This window comes from Entelurus aequoreus, linkage group LG05 (assembly GCF_033978785.1).
Source record: "Entelurus aequoreus isolate RoL-2023_Sb linkage group LG05, RoL_Eaeq_v1.1, whole genome shotgun sequence".
Taxonomy (NCBI): domain Eukaryota; kingdom Metazoa; phylum Chordata; class Actinopteri; order Syngnathiformes; family Syngnathidae; genus Entelurus; species Entelurus aequoreus.
In genome coordinates, this window is record NC_084735.1 from 44,950,901 (window position 1) to 44,976,012 (window position 25,112).

The 25,112-nt window shown below is 38.8% G+C and overlaps 3 protein-coding genes across 10 annotated transcripts in view; all 3 read right to left on the reverse strand.

Moving 5' to 3' along the window:
* Window positions 1-1,272, reverse strand: part of zswim7 (zinc finger, SWIM-type containing 7) — a 65,345-nt gene extending 64,073 nt beyond the window's left edge. For all 4 annotated transcript variants that reach the window (XM_062048210.1, XM_062048212.1, XM_062048214.1 and 1 more), the window contains exon 1: window positions 1,110-1,272. In XM_062048210.1, the coding sequence (XP_061904194.1) occupies window positions 1,110-1,185 (76 nt within the window). In that variant the 5' untranslated portion in view covers window positions 1,186-1,272. The remainder of the gene's footprint in view (window positions 1-1,109) is intronic.
* Window positions 1,273-4,970: 3,698 nt separating this feature from the next.
* On the reverse strand, window positions 4,971-13,307 carry LOC133650676 (THAP domain-containing protein 6-like). The gene is made up of 7 exons (XM_062048209.1): window positions 13,159-13,307; window positions 12,728-12,920; window positions 12,106-12,225; window positions 7,613-7,824; window positions 7,399-7,541; window positions 6,723-6,824; window positions 4,971-5,435 (listed from the first exon to the last, which is right to left on the reverse strand). Exons 1-5 carry the CDS (start codon window positions 13,284-13,286, stop codon window positions 7,427-7,429), a joined length of 768 nt encoding a protein of 255 aa, XP_061904193.1. The 5' UTR covers window positions 13,287-13,307; the 3' UTR covers window positions 4,971-5,435; window positions 6,723-6,824; window positions 7,399-7,426.
* A 7,667-nt stretch (window positions 13,308-20,974) lies between these two features.
* The window catches only part of ncor1 (nuclear receptor corepressor 1), a 168,967-nt gene continuing 164,829 nt past the window's right edge, over window positions 20,975-25,112 (reverse strand). For all 5 annotated transcript variants that reach the window (XM_062048206.1, XM_062048205.1, XM_062048204.1 and 2 more), the window contains one exon: window positions 20,975-23,531. In XM_062048206.1, coding sequence (XP_061904190.1) covers window positions 23,293-23,531 — 239 coding nt within the window. In that variant the 3' untranslated portion in view covers window positions 20,975-23,292. The remainder of the gene's footprint in view (window positions 23,532-25,112) is intronic.

Below are 25,112 nucleotides of genomic sequence, written 5' to 3' on the forward strand. Positions count from 1 at the left end.
GTATATATATGTCTTGTGTTTATTTACTGTTTTAGTCATTCCCAGCTGAATATCAGGTCCCACCCGCCTCTCACAGCATCTTCCCTATCTGAATCGCTTCCACTGCCCTCTAATCCTTCACTCTCACTTTCCTCATCCACAAATCTTTCATCCTCGCTCAAATTAATGGGGTAATTGTCGCTTTCTCGGTCCGAATCGCTCTCGCTGCTGGTGGCCATTATTGTAAACAATGTGCAGATGTGAGGTGCTCCACAACCTGTGACGTCACGCTACTTCCGGTACAGGCAAGGCTTTTTTATCAGCGACCAAAAGTTGCGAACTTTATCGTCGATGTTCTCTACTAAATCTTTTCAGCAAAAATATGGAAATATCGCAAAATGATCAAGTATGACACATAGAATGGACCTACTATCCCCGTTTAAATAAGAAAATTTCATTTCAGTAGGCCTTTAATTAAATGTTACAAATGTACTTAATATGAAAATGTGTTTATCTCAGCTCATATTATTCATGGTGATTATATAAAGAATGTAACTCACACAGGGATTTGTACTGATACATAAATAAATCTTGTAAAGTGCTCAATGGTAATTAAACTGAGGGGCCCCCAAAAATATGTCTGTCCCCAAAGGGGGTCATGGCAGAAAATGTCTGAGTACTGCAGTACTGCAATTTGTCCAAACTACCAAAACGTAATAAATAGCATTTTTTTTGTGACATAAGCTACGTGTAACAATTTTTTGTTTGTTTTAGTTTATTGGAAACTACATAGTTTGTATTTGCAAATAAATCAAATGAACAATGGTAATTTAAAAAATTGGAGTGCGACAATGTGTGAAACAGCAGCACTCTCTAGCGGCAGAACGTCAAACCGCATCAAGAGTGGTAGAACTGGTCAAAGTATTTTTTGTAACAACAACTTTAAGGACTAACAGGAAACTATTTCTCGTTGACTAAAATACATATGACGTCGCCACCGACATAATTATGTCTCACATTAAGCGAGTGCTCGCTTCAACAAGTCTGGCCACTTAGACCACTATCACCCCCGTATACAAAATGTTGCAAGATGTACATAATACTTCGTCTTAATGTATCGTTGATCTTACTTTGAGATGTTTCCTGGTAAATGTTATGGATATCTCGGAAAAGCTGCTCAGCTACATCAGGTAACACAGCAGACATTTTTCTTCACGCCAAGAACGTTCATGTTGTATTCACAGAAGTCGTCAGTTGTCCTTCAGCCAATTGAGTAACACTTCCGGATGGGGAGTCGCATTCCCTTCAAAATAAAGGCATCAATTCCCTCTTTTCAAGTGGAATATATTCCAGCATGTCTACTAGAAAAATTCCACATTCACAGTCCAGAGTAATGTCATGTTTAGCAAATATTTTTGTTTTATTCGGAATATATATACATACGCACACATATATACACACGTACGTACGTACATACATACATATATACACACATACATACATATATACACACACATATACATATACAAACATATATAAATATACATACATATATCTACATACACACATATACATATTTACATAAACACTTATACATAAATGCATATACATACATTATATATGTACATATAATGCATGTATATATGTGTATATATTTACACATATACATACATTATATGGACATACATACACATATATACATACATTATATGTACATACCGTTTATATGCACATATATACATACATTATATGTACATACTGTACATACATTATATGTACATATTATACATACGTTGTATGTACATATTATACATACATTATACATACATATTATACATACATTATACGTACATATACATACAAATATATATACATATATACCAATGTACATATATACACACACACATGAACATAAATATACACATATATGCATACATACACATATATGCATACATACACATATACACACACACACACACACATACAGTACATACTGTATATATATATAACTCACAAATGATGGTTTGAGAAAAATAAAGGCCATGAAAACCTTAAACATTATATAAACAATTTCAATCAGACAATTTTTTCAAATTAATGTATAGTATGGTGCTTTCATCTGTTTCATTCTTTTCCCATCGCACGTGTATTTTGCTTAATATCTTGGATTGTTTTCTGAAAAGTCTAATGGAAATCTCTCAGGGCATTCAATCGATCGCAACTGTACTGTTTGTTTTGTTTTAGAAGACGTTTGGCCTCTCATCGGAGTAGGTTTCATCAGTTTGTGTTCATCAAATATGTTACATCCCATGCAGTTTGGCTTCCGATCCAAACACTCCACCGACACAACATATGTTGTTACTTCCTCGAGGTGATCAAGTCCAGCCTGGACAGGGGAGGGATGGTTGGGGCCGTTTTCCTGGATCCATGCAAGGCGTTTGACACAGTTAATCACTCAGTACTGCTGGCAAAATTATTGAATTTCAAACTCTCCACAAACACAATCAGGTGGTTTCAATCTTACCTCGCAGATCGCTCCCAGCGCGTAAGAATAAATGACAAAACTTCGCTGTTCAGTTGTTGTGAGTACCTCAAGAGTCTATTCTGGGTCCACTGCTCTTCAGTTTGTACATCAATGACCTACCTGCCATCTGTGAGGATGTGGAGATCTTAATGTACAGTATGCTGACAACACAGTTTTATTTACTCACGGTTCTGATGCAAATGTGGTTGCAGCTAAGCTATCCGAGACAATGACCAGAGCAACAGAGTGGCTGAACGAGTACTGCCTTACGCTGAACAAAAACTGTCGCAAAGTATTTTTCAAACACACCAAATCAAAGTGTTCTCCCAAACATCTATGTTAATAGTTACATGAACAATAATGATGAGGAAGTTAAATACCTAGGCGTGATACAGGATCCTACACGAAATGTTTAAAATGTTAAAAAGGTAGGTCATGTTCTGAAATATAACATTGTCAACTTCCAGCACATCAGGAGCTTTTTATCATTGGAAGCAGCTAAATTGTTTTTCAATGCAATGATCATATCACATATCTTGTACTGTATGTCATCATGGTCTCAAGCCAAACAGACCGTTTTAAATTCTCTCAGCTCATTACATAATCAAGCACTGAAAATCCTTCATAAAAAGCCTCTGCGATACCACCATTGTAACATACTTGAAAAATACAGTATACTTAGCTTTGAACACTTGATCAGGTACTCCAATATCCGCCTGGTACATAAGATCCTAATCGATGCTGTTCCTCCGCCCTATAAATATACGTACAGCTACACTCTCAACTAACAAGCAGAGTGTTGAGGTCTGTATCCAGGGGTGACTAACGTTCCAAAAAGAAAGTCTGCCTTCTCCCAATCAGCCTTTTCCTACGAAGCCATCAAAGAATGGAATGGGCTCCCAGACAATCGAAAGAACAACTCATGTTTTCACAGCTTCTCACATGCAGTCAAATACTGGCTTTTAGACCACCAGTCCTGCTCACATTAGCAATACCAGGCGGGTATTTGACGCAGCAGTCTGATGGCCACCAGAGTACCAGTCTAATCGTGTAATATCACCATCTTGTTTACGTATGCAGTACCAATGGTGTATATAGCTATTGGATAACACCCTTGTGGGTATCATCAGTGGCTTTGTGGTTAGAGTGTCCGCCCTGAGATCGGTAGGTCGTGAGTTTAAACCCCGGCCGAGTCATACCAAAGACTATAAAAATGGGACCCATTGCCTCCCTGCTTGGCACTCAGCATCAAGGGTTGGAATTGGGGGTTAAATCACCAAAATGATTCCAGGGCACGGCCACCGCTGCTGCTCACTGCTCCCCTCGCCTCCCAGGGTGTGAACAAGGGGATGGGTCAAATGCAGAAGACTAATTTCACCACACCCAGTGTGTGTGTGACAATCATTGGTACTTTAACTTAACTGTATGTCGTGTTATGTGGACTTTGATAAAAACGGTTGCACTTTATATACTTCTGTACTTCAAATGATGCTGCTAAAATACTGTAACTTGACCGCCCACTGATTTGTAATTTGCACTTTCTCTATGTATTGCACTTGTATTTACAATTATTTTACATTGCTTTTCATTATGTAATTTAAATTTTGTTATGTATTTTTAATCCTGTGTCATTTTAATTGTGGGTGTGAAATGTGCCATAAAAGGACTACACATGGAAATTAGCATGCTGCTAAATCTGATGCAGCCATCTTTTTAATCTAACTGCACATTGTCCTTCAAATAAACAAATACAAACAAACAAACTTAGATTGGTCAGATTTAGTCTCCTAGACCAATCTAAGTCTATGAACACGAACTGATGAAGCCTACTCGGATGAGAGGCGAAACGTCTTCTAAGACAAAACATACAGTCCAGTTGCGATCGATTGAATGCCCTGAGATGACAATTACCTGGATGAATGAGAATATTTAGACATCTAATGGAAATATTTTTTACATACACATTTTAAAAAGTATTGATTTTGTTTATCTTCATGTTCATATTATTTCTGCTCTAAATGTTTTTTTTTTTTTTCTATCATATTGTTGTTGAAATAAAAATACACATTCCAGCGTATTTTTCAAAGCCAGTTAATAAACCAAAATGTATTTAATTAAATTAGGCTTGTTCTGCAACCACATAGTACCACACACGGGTGTGCAAACTTTACAACCCTCAATCATATTAGGTTGTAACATTGACTAAACATGAGGAATTTGTTTTTGGTAGTAGGTAAGTACCCCTCTTTGTCACCTCAACACGCTGCAAACAATCAGCACAGTGAACGTTCAACATTTTTCCAATCCGACAAGTGTGCAAAATATTGAAAACTAAATTTAAAAACTGTTTTTTTAAATGGCGACAGAGTGGCATACGGTCTCCTTTAGTTATTTGTAAGTCATTACAAAAACGTAGAAAAACTTCTTAAATAAGTTACATTTGATACAATGAACAAGTACATCAGCGCACAAGGAATACATTTTTTAATTTTTTTTTCAACAAAAATAAAATACACAATTTAATATTTACAGATGTATAACAGCTGCCCATTAAACCGATTATGTAATTACATCTTAAAAATAAATAAATACAATCAAACCTTGGAAAAGGACTAATTACACAGCCTTTACCTTGAATACCAAATTTGTCATTTTAGTGTTACAATGTCATTTTTGCAATGTGATGCCATCTGTCCTGTATGCACGGACAAACCGGTTGAGAGGACACTGGTTTTGCCCTCGTTCTGACCGACGGTTTAACCTTTGAGGGGGAGGTCTTCCGGTTCTTTTGGAAGCTGGTGAACCGGCTGGAGCTGAAGAAAACGTAACAGCAGACAGGGACAGTGCCGTCCACTGCCGCCACGTTAGAAGACACCACAATGGACCATGGGGAGGCGGTATTGGCCTGCCGATGAGTTGTTATTCCAGGCCCCTTAAATGAACAACCAAATAGGGAGGCCACGATTATAGATTTTCATCGAACAATTATAGTCTTGAGTAATATTATGTACGATTAATTTCACAACAAAATAATTTATAAAATCACCCTGTAGATTTTGCTATTTATTACTTTCGGAAACAACAATAATCAATTAACATAACAGTACAAAATAAAAAGTTAATACATTGAAAATTAAAAAATAACTGTAATAATATTCAGCGGAAAATGTTACTCATGTGGGTAAAACTCAAGTGTTATTGTTATCAACTGTCATTAATGCCTATTTTACTCATTTTTAATCATCGATTTGATGCTGCGTTAACTATAAGTGTAATGCACATAATTACATCCCATGGTATAGTGCTGTTGTACAATGTTATGTTAGTCTTTTACACTGGCCATCTATAGTTTATTTAACACAAGCAGGAAGAAGCAAACTAACAAATGGTCACTGAATGACGTTGTTGACAGGAGTACCTGTCGCTGTTTGTTTACACCCTACTGACTCAACGCTAAGCTACTGATTGTAAGTGACACCTTTATATTGAACTCAATTCTTCATTAAATAACTTGCCACTAACATAATTGAACTCAGTTAATATGTCTTAACTTTACTTTGGCGTGTAAAGCTGCACTATATTGGACGTATTCGACCCTTTACCCACAACTTTCTCTTTTGGGAAGTTTTGCAAATGGGTGAGCAATCATCTTCAATGACTCCCTGGTCATTTTTTTAAGTACCCAAGGTGTTTCCACACTGCCGACTTCAGCTTTTTTTTGGGTGAGATCAGTTCACTGCTTTGTCCTGCTGCCATTTTTAAGCTAATGTAGCACACTAGCGTCTCCCGATAAATGTGTGTAGGCGTGTGTACCGCTGGTGTTACTTTTTTTCATTCAGAGCAGGTTGTGCCAAAAACAAAATATCAACATTCAGTCTGAATGAGGATGACAAACATGTTGTAGTGGAGCCTTTGCATTAAAATATCAGCGACATTTTTAAAATCATAAAATCAAATAACTGTTGCATCCCCACAACCAAAATACATTAACATCAATGAACACAACACTTAGGACTTTTGCTCTTATCAAACACTAAAAAAAAGCTCTCCAGACGACACTGAAGCCTCTGCAGACGGTCAATTATCAGCTTCACACAAGAGTATTTTCTGCATGTATAGTACGGTATATACGCTATATCTGTATCCCCACTAAGTGGACCAATCACAGCTTTCTGTCACTTAAAAAAAACAAAAAACACGAAAATTCGTAAATCCTTACCAGTTGCCCTGATAAAGTTGAATCGATCCTGGCCGAAGCGATGAATCACATATTTTGAAGCTGCTACAGTATTATGTTGATTATGCACCCAATGACAAGTACCTGTAAAAAAAAGAATGCATTTTAATATGTTTATTATGTCTACATATAATACTGCATAGGCACAGAACATTTGACCTCATTCAAAGACAGTAATGCCACTAAGAACAATGGCATCATTGATAGTGTAACAATAGCATTCACTCATTATGTGAGCACAAGCCTCATATAGTATCTAAAAAAATAAAGAAAGGGTTGATTGGCAACACTAAATTGGCCCTAGTGTGTGAATGTGATTGTAAATGTTGTCTGTCTATCTGTGTTGGCCCTGTGATGAGGTGGCGACTTGTCCAGGGTGTACCCCGCCTTCCGCCCGAATGCAGCTGAGATAGGCTCCAGCACCCCCTGTTGACCCCGAAAGGGACAAGCGGTAGGAAATGGATGGATGGATGGAGGGTAGTAGTGTACTACTGTAATTATTGTCTCTCAGCAACAACTGTACTCTCTCTGACCATTTGAAAGCACATTTTTTATATATCATATTACCTTGATATTTGCAACTGTTGCATCACGCATTTGAAAGGGTTGATACGCACTGCTTATGTAAAAAGTATGCTTTGAATGCCATGATGAATACCTTTGCAGTGTATGTTGATGCGGGAGATTTAAGTGCAGAGACTCTCGCGGGTAACAGTAGGCTTTAGGGGCGTGTCGGTGGAGGGAGGGCAAACTCCCTCTTCTTCTTGGTGAATTCTTGGTCCTGTTTTGGCAGGAGGTGAACTGGAAGATCCAAAATTCAGATTAGCATGTGCTGTTAAAATAATAACTAAAACATTTTAAAATAATTTCACCTGAGTACGAGTCTAGCTTTCTTTTTAAGCTCTTTATCTATTAGGTTGTTCCCTCTCAGATCGTCCAGAAGACCACAAAGTGCGCTCTTTGCCCTCCGTTCTCGATCTTTAGCATTTCTTTTCTCTCTTTCCAGACTTTCTACCTTGGCCAAAGCTTTGCCGAGTCTGGCTTTCATAGCAGCAGGACATGTGGGCAGTGCATAAGAGTGGTCCTAGTGGGGAGGAAAGAGTTTCCTGTGTTATCACATTAATTCATTCATTCATTGCTTTTGTAAAGCAATGAATCAGTAAATATAAGTCCATCCATCCTCATACCTACCCCCAACAAAATGTGTGTGTGTGTGTGTGTGTGTGTGTGTGTGTGTGTGTGTGTGTGTGTGTGTGTGTGTGTGTGTGTGTGTGTGTGTGTGTGTGTGTGTGTGTGTGTGTCAGGAATGCACATTCAACTACACTAGGGGTGTCAAACTCTATCACACAGGGGGCAGTCACGTTGTTTATTGTACTCTGTAAGTGTGTGTGCCGATTTTAAAGATAAAGAGGTGTTATGTGCCAGTCATCTGTGGTTGTGTTTTCTAGCTTGGACAAAATGCACACGACAGCCAGAATTGTTTTTATGTGGGCACATTTTTTTTCAAACTCGACTTGGTGTGAAAGAAATGTGCGTATTTTGAAAAAAATATCTGCGTTTGTGTTTGTTCGTTTCTGCTTAAAATTTTTTTATTTTGCGACAGTCTGCGAGTCCGTAAATGCGTCGTGACTCGTGAGCAAACTGAGCTCACGAGGGGGTTCATGGGGGAGAGATTGGTCAGTGCATGTTTTGGTCATAGAATATTTTTTTTCAAGAATGGGAATTGAACAGCAAAAAATATGATTAGTTTATTCAGAATTAATTTTCAAACAAGAAAAATGTAATTGAAAATCTATGCGTTTTTCTTTTTCAGCATCAAAGAGCAATAACCACATTCAAAAAACTAATTTGATTTTCATTTTTATTTCTTACAGTAAAATTTCACAAAGACCAGCAAGCAGAAACGAAAAAATGAACCAGAGACACGTTTTTTTGCTATTTAAAGACATTTGTTTTTGTTCAGTTTTTTTTCGTTTCTGAAGACTGACTATTTTAATTTTTCCATCCATCCATCCATTTTCTACCGCTTGTCCCTTTCGGGGTCGTGGGGGTGCTGGAACCTATCCCAGCTGCATTCGGGCGGAAGGCGAGGTACACCCTGGACAAGTCGCCACCTCATCACAGGGCCAACACAGATAGACAACATTCACACTCACATTCACACACTAGGGCCAATTTAGTGTTGCCAAGATTTTCATTTTTGTTGTGTGAAATATAAAATAGAAATAAAACTGTTTTTCAATCACATTATGATTCTTTGACACTGAAATAGAAGAGCTCTTTTTTTTTCAATTGTATTTTTTGTGCTTCAAAATAAGATTCAAATAAACCAATTATTTGTTTTTAATTCCCATTCATGAAAATAAAATTCAATGACTGAAACATACAATGACCGACATGCTATGGAGGAGAGTCGCTTTGTGTGCACACAGAAAGGCTGTGGTTGCTTGTTTTAATAAAGTGATTGTTGATTGACCATCGCATTGTCCTCCTTTTAACATCCGGGTATCAACTACAATATTGTATATGCACACGAAAACAGCAGTTGATCGATCGTTTTCATGCATCTATAATGTGTTATTTTGTATGGACAGGTTTTAATGGATAAAGTGGCGTCCTTAGATGTGTAATTAACTGAGTGCTAATTTATTTTTATTTTTTTCATTGACATCCAGCATCAGACATTCCTATCCATTACATCATATATCATATATCATATATCTGTTCCATCCATCCATCCATTTTCTACCGCTTATTCCCTTCGGGGTCGCGGGGGGCGCTGGAGCCTATCTCAGCTTGTCTTCCCTAAATGTCAAAATATATTTTTTTGTTTATATCCCAACCATTACCCCCCCCCCCCCCCCCAAAAGAAACCAGAGAAAAACAAAATAGTATTTGCAAATACATCAATTAAATAAAGAAAAAAAATACATTATTAATAATAATAATCAGAAATAAAATAAAATAATATAAACATATATTAACACATATAGGGAGCAATCCTTTTTTTTTTTTTTTAAACAGTACAATCACTAAAGTCAGGCTTATGGGGCGTGACATAATTGACCCAGTTTTCCCAGTATGAAGTACATTTCTCCAATTTATAATTAATAAAAGCAGTTATCTTCTCCATTTCATATATGCCCATTGTGATTTCCATCCATTGCTTCAAAGTTAGACTCTCCTGAGATATCCATTTCCTAGTAATGGTCTTTTTACAGGCCACTAGTAGGATATTCATTAAGTGGTTATCTTTCTTCAGCCAGTCCTGAGGTACATGTCCGAAAAACAGAGTCTTACTTTCAAGGGGTATCTCACATTTGAAAATATCCTGTAGAGCTTGGTGTATCTCTTTCCAATAGTCCTTTATGGCGGCGCATTCCCAGAAAACATGGTTCCCACAATTTCTCCAACAGGCATGGGAGTTAGCATAATGAGACTTCTGAGAAGGTGTAATAAAAAATCTGATCAAACTTTTCCAGTCAAACTCCCTCCACTTGGGTGAGCTGGTACAAGTCCATTGATATTTCCATATTATTGTCCATTCTTCCTCAGATATAGTTATCCCTCCTTCCTTCTCCCATTTTGTTTTAATATATGAAGTTGAGTATGATTTCATATTCAACGGACCTTTATACAAGCATCCATCTTCTTCCGCTTATACAAGGTCGGGTCGCGGGGGCAGCAGCCTAAGCAGGGAAGCCCAGACTTCCCTCTCCCCAGCCACTTCGTCCAGCTCCTCCCGGGGGATCCCGAGGCGTTCCCAGGCCAGCCGGGAGACATAGTCTTCCCAACATGTCCTGGGTCTTCCCCGTGGCCTCCTACCGGTCGGACGTGCCCTAAACGCCTCCCTAGTTAGACGTTCGGGTGGCATCCTGACCAGATGCCCGAACGGCCTCATCTGGCTCCTCTCGATGTGGAGGAGCAGCGGCTTTACTTTGAGCCCCTCCCGGATGGCAGAGCTTCTCACCCTATCTCTAAGGGAGAGCCCCGCCACCCGGGGGAGGAAACTCATTTCGGCCGCTTGTACCCGCGATCTTGTCCTTTCGGTCATAACCCAAAGCTCATGACCATAGGTGAGGATGGGAACGTAGATCGACCGGTAAATTGAGAGCTTTGCCTTCCGGCTCAGCTCCTTCTTCACCACAACGGATCGATACAGCGTCCGCATTACTGAAGACGCCGCACCGATCCGCCTGTCGATCTCACGATCCACTCTTCCCTCACTCGTGAACAAGACTCTGAGGTACTTGCACTCCTCCACTTGGGGCAGGGTCTTCTCCGCAACCCGGAGATGGCACTCCACCCTTTTCCGGGCGAGAACCATGGACTCGGACTTGGAGGTGCTGATTCTCATCCCAGCCTTATACAAGCATGAAACATTTATATCAATAGTTTCTGAATGGAAGACTTTTGTAAACAAATCAATCAAACATATACTGTCTTTGTGACACTTTTCACCTACAGATTAACAAAATGCCGCAACTGCAAATATCGATAGAAGTCTTGGTTTTCTAATAAATATGTCCTTTTAATAGTTTCAAAACTAAGTATTTTTTTAATCTTTCATTACACTACATAAAGCTGTTATACCCTTAGATATCCAGTCCTTGAATCTTGAGTCTAATTTATTAGTTGTAAACTCTGAATCATAGGCACACCATTTAAGAACTGCAATATCACTCTCGACTTTGTATTCCTTAATGATCATTTTCCACACTTTAAGGGTCCATTTCACCCATGGGTTATCAATGTTATTTATGTGGGTTTGTAATTTGTTATCCGCAAGGATTGCTTGTATGGGGATGGAGGGCATTTCTTCTTCAATAATTGTCCATTGAGCAACATATGACGGGTTGCACCAGCATATCACTGCTCTCATCTGGGCTGCAAAATAATAATATCGGAGGCAAGGTAAACCCCATCCTCCCTTTTGTTTGTCCCAACATCTGCAGTCCCCTCCAAGGTTTCTCATTGTAGCCCATTGGGTTGAGTTTTTCCTTGCCCTGATGTGGGATCTGAGCCGAGAATGTCGTTGTGGCTTTTGCAGCCCTTTGAGACACTCGTGATTTAGGGCTATATAAATAAACTTTGATTGATTGATTGATTAAATTTGCCACTATCCCAGTACAACGAACTATTTTGTAATTTTGATAAGGTGTGTAGGTACCGGTAGTCTTAGACATTGTTTTTTATTTGATTCAGGCAACCTTATTATTGAACTTTCACAGCTATGTTCATTTTAAATGAACATTTATGACGTCTTTTTTTATAGCTTCTGAATATGAATATGTCTGAAAGGAGTGACATGTTGCTCACAGCTGTTTAGGGCTCTGTCAGACCCAGTACAGTACTCCATACTCACAAGACTGAGGTCATTCTGAGGTTCTGCCACTGCCACAGGAGGAGAACAATAAGCTGACGGGCTTGGAGATGTTGCTGTGTTTGCCTTGTTTGATGTCAAGCTTGTCCTGGTTGCTACTGGCTGAAATGAAAACAATCACACCTAATAATAAATATGTGTACAGTAACACACAGCACATACTTTACCACAAAATTATTTTATAAAACAGTATAGTATAGGGCCAATTTAGTGTTGTAATCAACCTATCCCCAGGTGCATGTCTTTGGAGGTTTTTGATTGATTGATTGAGACTTTTATTAGTAGGTTGCACAGTGAAGTACATATTCCGTACAATTGACCACTAAATGGTAACACCCGAATAAGTTTTTCAACTTGTTTAAGTCGGGGTCCACTTAAATTGATTCATGATACATAAATATACTATCATATATACTAGGTGGGAGGAAGCTGGAGTACCCAGAGGGAAGCCACGCAGTCACGGGGAGAACAGGTCCAGGGTGTACCCCGTCTACCGCCCGAATGCAGCTGAGATAGGCTCCGGCACCCCCGCGACCCCAAAAGGGACAAGCGGTAGAAATGGATGGATAGATGGAGAGTAGCATAGTTTTAGTGGTGTACCTACTCTTTGTAGATGTGTTGGAAAGTTGAAGACAGATGGAACAACTCCATCCCTGATTCGAACAGTTTGACCAGTCCTGTCGAAGTCCTCCTTTCTGAAGTGCTGACTACAGAGTCTGGTTGACGGACTGGCCGTAAACGCCTCTCTTCGCAGGGCTAATTCCCACCGCTTCCTCGATTTGAGATCAGTGGGAAACCTTCAAATGCGCGAAACGTTACTAACAGCCATCACGAATATCCACAGTTCAGTTGAATGGGACTTATTTCTTATACAATATTATATTTGATTAACTGCAGTCGTTATTTAATCCGGAAATACAGTACTTCGCTATTGTTGTTGTTTGGGGCTGGCTTAACATTTTCCACAATTCCATCCACTCTATCTCTCATGCTAATGTCATACGTACGTAACATAACAGAAACAATTTCTCCTACCTGTGAAAGGTAATCCCACGCAATTTGTTTTCGGCAGTTTGTCGATTTTTACAACAATAAGCAGGGCAGTGATAAGGCATGCTTGCTGATATCTTGACGATTGACTGCCGCAAAATGGCGGACAGCATGACGCATGTACAGGCCCATAGATATCTTACATGAATAGATGCCGCATTAGGTCCTCGGGCACAAGAAATTCGGCCGCTATCTTGAACAGGTCTTCTACTCCTCTTTGAGCAGCAGAAAGAACAAAGACGAGCACGATGGCACAGTATTGTGCTAAATATTCTTGCACAAATTGGCAGACCATGGAAAACAGGTCACTGGGGATTACTTTACACAAATAGTGAACATTACTATTGGATATATTTTGTGAATCGAATATTATTGTACTGTAGCGAAATTGTTGCCAGCTCCTGCAGCTATCTTAGTTACCTACTGTATGTTTAGTGCCAGTGTTCGGGATATGAACTGAGACTTTATTAGTCATTTTCATTAACACTGACTTAGATTACAACATACACAATAATGCTATAGAACAAATATTATTGGTATAACGTAGACCAGCAATTTATGTTTTTGCACAGAATGTAGTGAGTGTAGAGTAGTGAGTCTCTACCTGCTGTCTGTTGCCCGTCGTCAAGTTTTTTCTGTTGAGATTGGACTGGAGAACTAGCAGGACTTATCACTTCAATGGCTCCCCCGCCAGCATACTTGCCAACCCTCCCGATTTTTCCGGGAGACCCCCGAATTTCAGTGCCCCTCCCGAAAATCTCCCGGGGCAACCATTCTCCCGAATTTCTCTCGAATATAACCTGGACAACAATATTGAGAGCGTGCCGCGATGGCACTGCCTTTAGCGTCCTCTACAACCTGTTATCGCGTCCGCTTTTTCTCCATACAAACAGTGTGCCGGCCCAGTCACATATTGTATGCAGCTTCTACAGACACACGTAAGCGACTGCAAGGCATACTTGATCAACAGCCATATAGGTCACACTGAGGGTGACCGTATAAACAACTTTAACACTGTTACAAATATGCGCCACACTGTGAAGCCACACCAAACAGGAATGAAAAAACACATTTCGGGAGAACATCCGCACCGTAACACAACATAAACACAACAGAACAAATACCCAGAATCCCTTGCAACCCTAACTCTTCCGGGCTACAATACACCCCCCCGCTACCACCAAACCCTGCTACCAAAAACTACTGTAGAATATATTTATGTCGTCTGCAAATAGTATACATTTCAGTATTTTGGATGTATTAAACATATCATTAATATATACATTAAACAGTTTTGGCCCCAACACGGACCCTTGGGGGACACCACAAGCAATGCCAAGAGTATCAGATAAAAATGTACCCATTTTTACAAACTGTACCCTCCCTGTTAAATAACTTTTTAACCAGTCACCAGCCAGCCCCCTAATTCCATATTTTCCCATTTTATCTAGTAGAATTGAATGATTAATGATATCAAAGGCTTTCTTTAGATCAATAAAAATACCAACTGCATACAGTATATTTTATGCTCCAGTGCATTAGTAATTTCCTCAATAGCTTCAGTTATCGCCATAGAAGTTGTTCGTTTGGACCTAAAGCCATTCTGACCGTCATTGATTATATGATGCTTCTCAAGAAAAGATTCAAGTCGAGAGTTAAATAGTTTCTGTAAGATTTTTGAGAACTGAGGCAAAAGAGAGATTGGTCTGTAATTGGTGAAAGCGTGTTTGCTGTCACTTTTGAAGAGCGGAGTTACCTTATTTTCATTTGACTTGGAAAGCAGCCAGTCTGGAATGATAGGTTACATACATATATAAGTTAAGGGTTTTACAATATTCAGTATAACTTTTTGAACCAATATCATGTTGATATCATGGCAGTCAGTGGAGCACTTACTTTTACACTTCCGCACAATGTTTGTCACTTCCTGCTCATTTGTAGCTGAGAGGAAGAATGACGAAGAATTCTGTTCAATAGTTGATTTTGTAACTCCATTGTCTGGGATATCAACAGCCAATTTAGGACCAACATTTACAAAAAAACTATTGAACTTGTTTACTACATTACTCATATTATAATCTTCACCGTTTTCATCAAGTAATCAGGATATGTCAACTTTGAATATCCTTGTTTGATTAGACTATTCAAAACATCCGAAGTTCCTTTTATATTGTTTTTGTTTTTATATAGTTTGTTTTGATAGTGTTAAATCTTACTTGTGAAAAGTTATCCCCCGATTCCTATTTTCAACAGTCCGCTCATTTGAGCAGGAAAACGCTGAACACCAGCACCGGCATCTTTGTTTTCTACCTGTCAACTGTCAGTTTAGGCTGCTCCCCGGCTCCTCATCACCACTTCAAGATGGCGGCCGAACTTCTCGCGCCACAGCAGCCAATGCTGCGTCTACTTATAACATGTCTACGGGACCAAATGTGTCGAGTAAGGAGGGGGCGTTTCCGCTAAGCACGTATCGAGGCTTGCTTCATTTAGGGGAGGAGCCGGAAAAGATGACGTATGCCAAGTTGTACCACGTGACCGCTTCGGGATGCGGTTCAGATTTGCCGGGAGATTCGACACTCATAAAGCGCCCAAGTTCCATTGAAAGTGTGAGCTATTGAGACTTTTGGTCAGTCCGGAATATGGATAGAGAATTAAAAGTAGTTTTAAAAATGTCGCTAGAATAAAAAAAGTGCAACAAACTGATTCCAAACAATGAACTCTATATCAATTTAATGAATATTAAATAACCAGCTTGTGTCGGTGACGTCATCATAACTTTGGTAGTACAATAGTCAGTGTTATCGCCTTTTATTCCACAAGACGTGAGTTCGATTCTTGGTAATGTGACGTCAGTTCTCAAATGTGTTTATCACTTTAAACATTACATTTATTAAAGTAAAGCATTCTGCATGTAGTCTTTTTAACCAGCTACCAGAAATCCATAGCTGGATAATGGAGAGGTTTTGTCCAAAAAATTATTATGTGGTTAAGTTGCAGCTGTTTGTAATTATACATTTGACCAGCAGGTGGAGTCTTGTGCCGAAGCAGAAATTCTCGAACCATTTGGCTGAAGTGGTTCAATCTGACCATCACTATCTAAGTCTGCACTGATGCAGGGAAATAAACAGGAGCCAAATAGGCTTTGGACCAATAGCCTGAAACCCGGAAGTGGCAGGATGTGCTTCTTGGTCACGTGACTGCAACCCACTTATGGAGGCTGTTTCACTTTTTGTTACACTTACAATTCTTGTGCTCTACGGCAGTGGTTCTTAACCTTTTTTCAGTGATGTACCCCCTGTGATTTTTTTTAAATTCAAGTACCCCCTAATCAGAGCAAAGCATTTTTGGTTGAAACAAAGAGATGAAGTAAAATACAGCACTGTGTCATCAGTTTCTGATTTATTAAATTGTATAACAGTGCAAAATATTGCTCATTTGTAGTGGTCTTTCTTGAACTATTTGGAAAAAAGATATACAAATAACTAAAAACTTGTAGAAAAATAAACAAGTGATTCAATTATAAATAAAGATTTCTACACATGGAAGTAATCATCAACTTAAAGTGCCCTCTTTGGGGATTGTAATAGAGATCCATCTGGATTCATGAATTTAATTCTAAACATTTCTTCACAAAAAAATTAATCTTTAACATCAATATTTATGGAACATGTCCACAAAAAATCTATCTGTCAACACTGAATATTGCATTGTTGCATTTCTTTTCACAGTTCTTTTTGACAGACATTTTAGTGAGGGTCAGACCATCATGGCATGGGGGAAACTCTGGGTTTATGGTAATTAATGGAATAGCCTACTTGATTTGATGTTCAGTTTATGAACTTACATTCATATTTTGTTGAAGTATTATTCAATAAATATATTTATAAAAGGATTTTCTAATTGTTGCTATTTTTACAATATTTAAAAAAAATCTCACGTACCCCTTGGCATACCTTCAAGTACCCCCAGGGGTACACGTACCCCCATTTGAGAACCACTGCTCTACGGGTTACTCTATTCGTTAAGAAGAGAATAAACCCATTTCGTACAAAAATAAAATAGATTTAATTTTTGTCTAAAGTACAGTATTCTACATCAAAACGTACCTTGTTTCTCTGTTGTGTATTTCAATAAAGTTTAAAAAAATACTGGCTTTGACTTTTTCTCTCTAAAAAAAACAGCTCACATACGTCCCAAACCTCATGGTGACTTTCTGTAATATATTGTTCCATTAGCAAGAATAATGACGTCACACTCACATTAAAATATTATACAGTGTGTACAAAGTCATGGTGTGGAATAAATGTTTCTGCAAACATATTTGCGCTCTATCTTCACCTTTGACAGAATGTTCATCATCCAGCTGTGTGTGTTTCTTTCACTTTGGCACAGTGTTAGTTTTTTTTTCTTAGCTAAACCATACATTTGTGTTATGTAGTGATGGGTAAATGACACCTCAGTGAGTGTGTTGCACACTCACTACCTGTATTGACACTGCACTGATATTGTGTTAGTGTTTCATCTACACAATTAACCCCATACACATTACTTAGACTTAGACTTCTTTTATTGTCATTCAAATTGGAACTTTACAGTACAGAGAAGAACGAAATTTCGTTGCATTAGCTCGTTGTAGTGCAGGATAAAAGAGCTTTTAGGATCCAAAAGAGACTCTCTCATAAAATATTTGTTTTTACTTTTGACGATTTTAATATCTTTTGACATCTTCAGCTCTATCTACTTTATGGCCTTTTTGTAAAGTAATAATGAGGAAAATACAAAATATGGAATATTTCTAAAAATAAGTTTCAGAGTGGAATATTTGAGGTTAGGTAATCAAAGTCTTAAATTGGTCAATAATTCATGACATTTATTTTGATACATCCATCCATTTTCTACCGCTTGTCCCTTTCGGGGTCACTGGAGCCTATCTCAGCTGCACTCGGGCGGAAGGCGGGGTACACCCTGGACAAGTCGCCACCTCATCACAGGGCCAACGCAGATAGACAGACAACATTCACACTCACATTCACACACTAGGGTCAATTTAGTGTTGCCAATCAACCTATCCCCAGGTGCATGTCTTTGGAGGTGGGAGGAAGCCGGAGTACCCGGAAGGAACCCACGCAGTCACAGGGAGGACATGCAAACTCCACACAGAAAGATCCCGAGCCCGGGATTGAACTCAGGACTACTCAGGACCTTCGTATTGTGAGGCACATGCACTAACCCCTGTGCCACCGTAAACAGAAAAATATTTTTTACAATGCCTACTGAGCTAAAATGAGAGCGAAAGCAGGCAGGACTTGTTTGAGTTGACTGAATTCACACAAGTCTTTTATACAGTGCGTCCGTAAAGTATTCACTTTTTCCACCTTTTGTTATGTTACAGCCTTATTCCAAAATTTAATAAATTCATTTTTGTCCTCAAAATTCTACAGACAATACAGTATAATAAATTGTTTTTTTTTTAATTAGCAAATGTATTTAACTAAAAATAATCACATGTACATATACATTGACATCCTTTGTTCATTACTTTGTTGATGCATCTTTGGCAGCAATTACAGCCTCAGGTCTTTTTGAATACAATGCCACAAAATTGGCACACCTATCTTTGGGCAGTTTCACCCATTCCTCTTTGCAGCACCTCTCAAGCTCCATCAGGTTGGATGGGAAGACTTGGTTTTCATCCAGGATGTCTCTGTGCATTGCTGCATTCATCTTAGTCTAGTCAGGGAGGTTACCACAAACCAGAGTGTCACTCTGTCAGAGCTACAGTATTGCTCTCTGGAGAGAGGAGAACTTTCCAGAAAGACAACCATCTCTGCAGCAATCCACCAATCAGGACTGTATGGTATAGTGGCCAGACAGAAGCCATTTCTTCATTAAAGTGTTCCAAAATGCACCCGAAAGACTCTCAGACCATGAGAAAAAAAATTCTCTGGTCTGATGAAACAAAGATTGAACTCTTTGGCGTGAATGCCAGGCGTCATGTTTGAAGAAAACCAAACACGGCTCATCACCAGGCCAATACCGTCCCTACAGTGAAGCATGGTAGTGGCAGCATCATGCTGTGGGGATGTTTTTTAGCGGTAGGCACTGGGAGACAAGTCATGATAGAGGGAAATATGAATGCAGCAATGTACAGAGACATCATGGATGAAAACCAACACCTTCCATCCAACAATATCAAACTTGAGAGGTGCTGCAAATAGAAATGGGCAAAACTGCCCAAAGATAATGATAAATGATAAATGGGTTATACTTGTATAGCCCTTTTCTACCTTCAAGGTACTCAAAGCGCTTTGACAGTATTTCCACATTTACCCATTCACACACACATTCACACACTGATGGCGGGAGCTGCCATGCAAGGCGCTAACCAGCAGCCATCAGAGGCAAAGGGTGAAGTGTCTTGCCCAAGGACACAACGGACGTGACTAGGAAGATAGGTGTGCCAAGCTTGTGGCATCGTATTCAAAAAGACTTGAGGCTGTAATTGCTGCCAAAGGTGCATCAACTAAGTATTGAGCAAAGGATGTCAATATACCTGTATATGAACATGTGATTTTTTAATTATTTTTATTAGGGATGTCCGATAATATCGGACTGCCGATATTATCGGCCGATAAATGCTTTAAAATGTAATATCGGAAATTATCGGTATCGGTTTCAAAATGATCGGTATCGGATTCAAAAAGTAAAATTTATGACTTTTTAAAACGCCGCTGTGTACACGGACATAGGGAGAAGTACAGAGCGCCAATGAACCTTAAAGGCACTGCCTTTGCGTGCCGGCCCAGTCACATAATATCTACGGCTTTTCACACACACAAGTGAATGCAATGCATACTTGGTCAACAGCCATACAGGTCACACTGAGGGTGGCCGTATAAACAACTTTAATACTGTTACAAATATGCGCCACACTGTGAACCCACACCAAACAAGAATGACAAACACATTTCGGGAGAACATCCACACGTAACACAACATAAACAATACCCAGAACCCCTTGCAGCACTAACTCTTCCGGGACGCTACAATATACACCCCCCGCTACCCCCTATTCCCCCCCATAACTTGAGTTGATTTAGTTTGGAAAACCTTGTTACATTGTTTAATGCATCCAGCGGGGCATCACAACAAAATTAGGCATAATAATGTGTTAATTCCACGACTGTATATATCGGTATCGGTAATTAAGAGTTGGACAATATCGGAATATCGGAAAAAAAGCCATTATGGGACATCTCTAATTTTTATTTTTAATACATTTTCAAAATAAATAAAAAACATTTCACATTGTCATTATGGAGTATTGCCTGTATATTTTTGATGATAAAAAGGAATGTATTCCATTTTGGAATAAGGCTGTAACATAACTAAATGTGAAAAAAGTGAAGCGTTGTGAATACTTTCCGGATGCACTGTACAGTATATACCTGTTACATATAACTGTCAAAGATCAATTTTAATTACATTTCAGCGATTTAATGGCAGTTTAACTCATTTACACTCATCAAAGCTCTGAGAATTTAGCTCAATTTTCTCAAAACAATATTTTCTTGTTTTTCAAGAATGAGAATACATACGGTTTTCATAGAATAAGTATATTATTCACATGAATTGCAGTCTGTTAAAAACGTAGTACATAAAAAAATAGCAGTTTTAATGGGCAATCATTTTTATACTGGTGGGCATCTAAATGTGAACACAAAGTTTAACAGAGAATTGTGACTAACCTATATTCTCAATTTGTCACAGTCAGCAGAGTTCAAGGAATAACAATTTACAGTGGCGGAGAACTGATCCACTTTATTGATTGGTCTGAACATTTGTAGTTGCCAACTAAAAGACTGTGCCATACAATCATTGCATTTCAACGTCAAAAGGGAACAAGGGTTTTCAAGTGTGGATTTTCAAAACAACAAAAAAGTCACAACTGTGGGTTTTATCACTTGAAAAATGGACCTAATTATTTTTCAACTTCAAGTCGATATTTCTTTTCAGATTCAAGTTTGTAAACGTTTTGTCATTGCCTTTGTAAACAACTACCATCCCCTGAAAATAGGACACAAAAACAATTGCATGGAAACAATCAGAAAAATATCTGAACATGTGCTGACAAAAAAAAGGAAACAGTACATAAGCAGTTTAGAGCTCAAGCGATTGTTAACAGCAGAGTAAAAAGTGAAGATGACGGAGCATTTATCCAATAATAGTCGAAAAGATTTGTTAGCTTTTCTTGTTAGAATGGCCGTGGTTTGGAATCACTGATAGCATAAAAAGGTACCATATTATGAGAACGTTACCTATTCTGAAATGGTCACAAAATGATGAGCCATCATAAAAATTTAATCTCAAACATCCTGTTATCAGTGAGTGGTTGGAAACCCAAAAGAACATTACCAAGTTACAACTACTCCTCGTTTGTCACTGTTAATTGGGTCCGGATAAATCAATTGGGAGGTAGGAATCATTAATTTTAAAATTAACATTTTCAAATAAAAAAACATGTTTATGGCCTTCTAAATAATTTTTTCAACATTATGAGAGCCTTCTAGACGTGAATAACACCCTTTAGTCACCTTCACACTGTTTTACACCAATATAGTAATGCTGTCCAGGGCTGAGCCATTCAGTGGCCACAATAACTGAACAGCGTGATCTGACTGGTTTGGTCTCATCTAGTGGCCAAGACTACTTTAGTATTGATACTTTTAGTTAATTTAGCCATTTTCATAGTTGAAAATGCTTCATTAGGGCAAAAATGTTGAAGCACATGCTTTCAAAAAACAGAAAAAAAACTAGCTATGTGGTGAAGCCGGAATATTTGAAGCGCGATGTGGCAGACAGCATATAAGATGTATTTTCTTAGTAATAGCTACAAACCAGAAAGTGCAAAAAGATGTTGCATATGATTAAGTTTGTATGTGGCGTGATTATTTTGTTTTAGTGGAAGGATTTAAAAAAGGTACTAGATAAACAAACAACATATCTCTCTGAGAAAATTAAAGCTGCCTTCTTTCTCAAGTCACAAGGCATGACAAAACCATTAAAAAAAAAAACAACGAAATTTCCAGACAAATTTAACAAATAGAACATTGTGTAGGACACCATTTTGGACAGGTCGCAAACTGCAGCGGTAACAACTGTATCAGGGGGAAAAAAAACATAGGCTCAAATTCACGTTTATGACAGGGGCCAGGGGTAGTCCCCTATTTCAAGAAACGTCTCTGTCCTAACACCAGTGTTCACAACTTGTCTTCAATACATTTCGCTGTCTAGAATGTGCTGAGAGGCAATCTCAGCCGTTGTGTTGAAACTCAAATATCAGCGCTGTGCCGCTGTTTAAATGTTAGTCAAGTGTTTTGCCGGCCTGTATTGTCCACAGCGTTCAGGCTGCGCTGGTGCTTGACGGGAGGAACAGCCTCTGTTGTCTCTTACCGGTAAGAATTCATCACATATATTAAAGTGAGGGGAGACCAACTATGGCGTTAAAGATTACACTTAGCATTTAGAGTGGATCCATTTATAACACTAAAATAAGAAATCATCAAGTTAAGAAAAACACTGCAAAACGGTTATCCTATTTACATACGATTTTCTTAAAGTTGATTTATAGCTTTACAGAAATCAAACAAAATTGTCAAATGTACATATCTACTTCACTGTATCTCAAGCCAGTCGACTTTATTTCCCCAATAGACCGGGTGACCGCTTCCAAACCAAAGGTGAGTCTTGTTCCGGAGAGTCCAGTCCGTCATTGGCTGTTGCTTGTACACTCGGCTGACAGTCAGGGGGCGACATAGCACCAGAAAAAAATTGGACACCACCCTGTCAACTTGACACTCTTGGAAAGAGAGAGAGACAGAGAGAGAGAGAGAGAGAGAGAGAGAGAGAGAGAGAGAGAGAGAGAGAGACAGAGAGAGAGAGACAGAGAGAGAGAGACAGAGAGAGAGAGAGAGAGAAAGAGAGAGAGAGAGAGAGAGAGAGAGAGAGAGAGAGAGAGAGAGAGAGAGAGAGAGAAAGGGAGGGAGAAGAGACGAGAGCCCTCGACTCAGGCTTCCTTTTCCACCCTTCTTGACTACAGGCCGAGCAAGCGGGCCGAGCTCAGTCGTCACTGTCTGAAAGGGCCTCGTATTGCTCTGACAGCAGAGACTGCCACACACGCTGCTGGCCCACCTGAGCTCCTGCGGGAGGCTGCTGCTGCTGCTGCTGCTGCTGCTGCTGCTGCTGCTGCTGCTGCTGCTGCTGCTGCTGGCTCTGTATGGAAGGGGACGATATGGAGGTGGGTGGCGTGGTGCTCATTATGCGCATGGTCAGCGGATTGTAAGGGAACTGCATGGAGCCTGAAACAGGAAAAGGAAACATGTTGATAAGCAAGTTGCTAAAACGTTGTTTAGACACAAATACAAAACAGTATTTTCCACAAAAAATCAGGTCATCTCATTTAAGGAGTTAAGAAGTTTATGCTAAGAATGTGGTGACGGGCCGGCCACTAATCAGTATCGGTCGATTTTCTTGAAAAAGTATTATTAATATGACATCCTAAACATGTAACACACCAAGAAAAAGCATGAGCAGTCATGTTAATAGCGAAGCTAGCTTTAAACAACACCAAGAAATAAGTGGTTAGTAAAGTTTAAAAAGTGTAGAAGGAACCGCGTCACAGCAGGAAGTAAGCAGATATTAACAGGACATTAACAAGTAGATGAATAAAAGTCTAAAGACAGGATAATATAACAACTGTTGGTGTCAGTCAGCATTGTCACAGTCAGTACACGATATGTAAGAGGAGGCCGAATCGATCCATAAATTGGTGATGTTGACACCAAGGGTGGTATCAGTGTATGATCGATAGTGATTAGGTCAATGTTAATTTAAAAGAAAAAGTTTTTGTTAATGTTTACAAACTCAGAGAATAATTCCCTGGACACAGGAGGACTCAGAGGGCAAAAATGATTTCATTGCATAGTAGATAGTAGTTATTGCTTTTGTTTAGTTAGTTTGTCCTATTGACTTAGTGTTGCTCAAACAATTGTATGTAATTAAAGAGAATAAGGAACTATAGTTCAAATATTGTGTTTATATTGTTAAACTGTCAATAGCACTCACCATAAATACATTGAAAGATGTACAGTTAATGGGGAAATGCACTTTTTTTTTAAACTTTCATTCACAATCCGTATGTGAGACAAGCACACATGTTTTTCTTTTTTTTATGCATACTAACTTATAAATAAACAAGAGCAAGAGTCTGCTAACAATGGAGGTAATGTAATTTGATCTATTCCGCCTATTCTGCGCTTAGTATGTATATACCTGCATAAGCTAAATAACTCTCTGTGATTACGACGCTGCTCAAAGTAGTTCCACAGCATTAGCGCTTATAATAACAATGTCGCTAATACTTTGTTAATACGTAGGTACAACATGTATATACCGGTAATGCAGTATTGTTCAGAGTTTTTGGATGTTTTTTAGGGGGCTTTATGGGCGCAATAGAGGTTTCCAATTAACTTTATTGTTAACCACCACGTGCTTGCTGTACATATCAAATTAAAATTCATAAAAAAAGAAAGACAAATGTGTTTTATTCTTAAATAGGGAGTGTAAATGACAGGCAAAATTCCAAAAAAGAGCAGTTCCTCTTTAATACATGTGTCATTAATCAGTATTGGCTGATCTCGCTCATGGATGATCGGTATTGGAATCAGCAGTATGAGTCCCTGATTGGAACATCCACTAGTTTATACAGTAGATCCCCACCTGTTTGCATATTAATTTTTGTGCTTTAAATTGTAATTTATTTTTTTTTAAAGCTAACTTAAACAGAAAGTGGATTTATGGCACTATCTGCAGAGGAAAAAAAGAGTGCTTCAGCTATTAACATAGATTAGGAGGCTGTCTCATAGGTCAATTAACTCAAT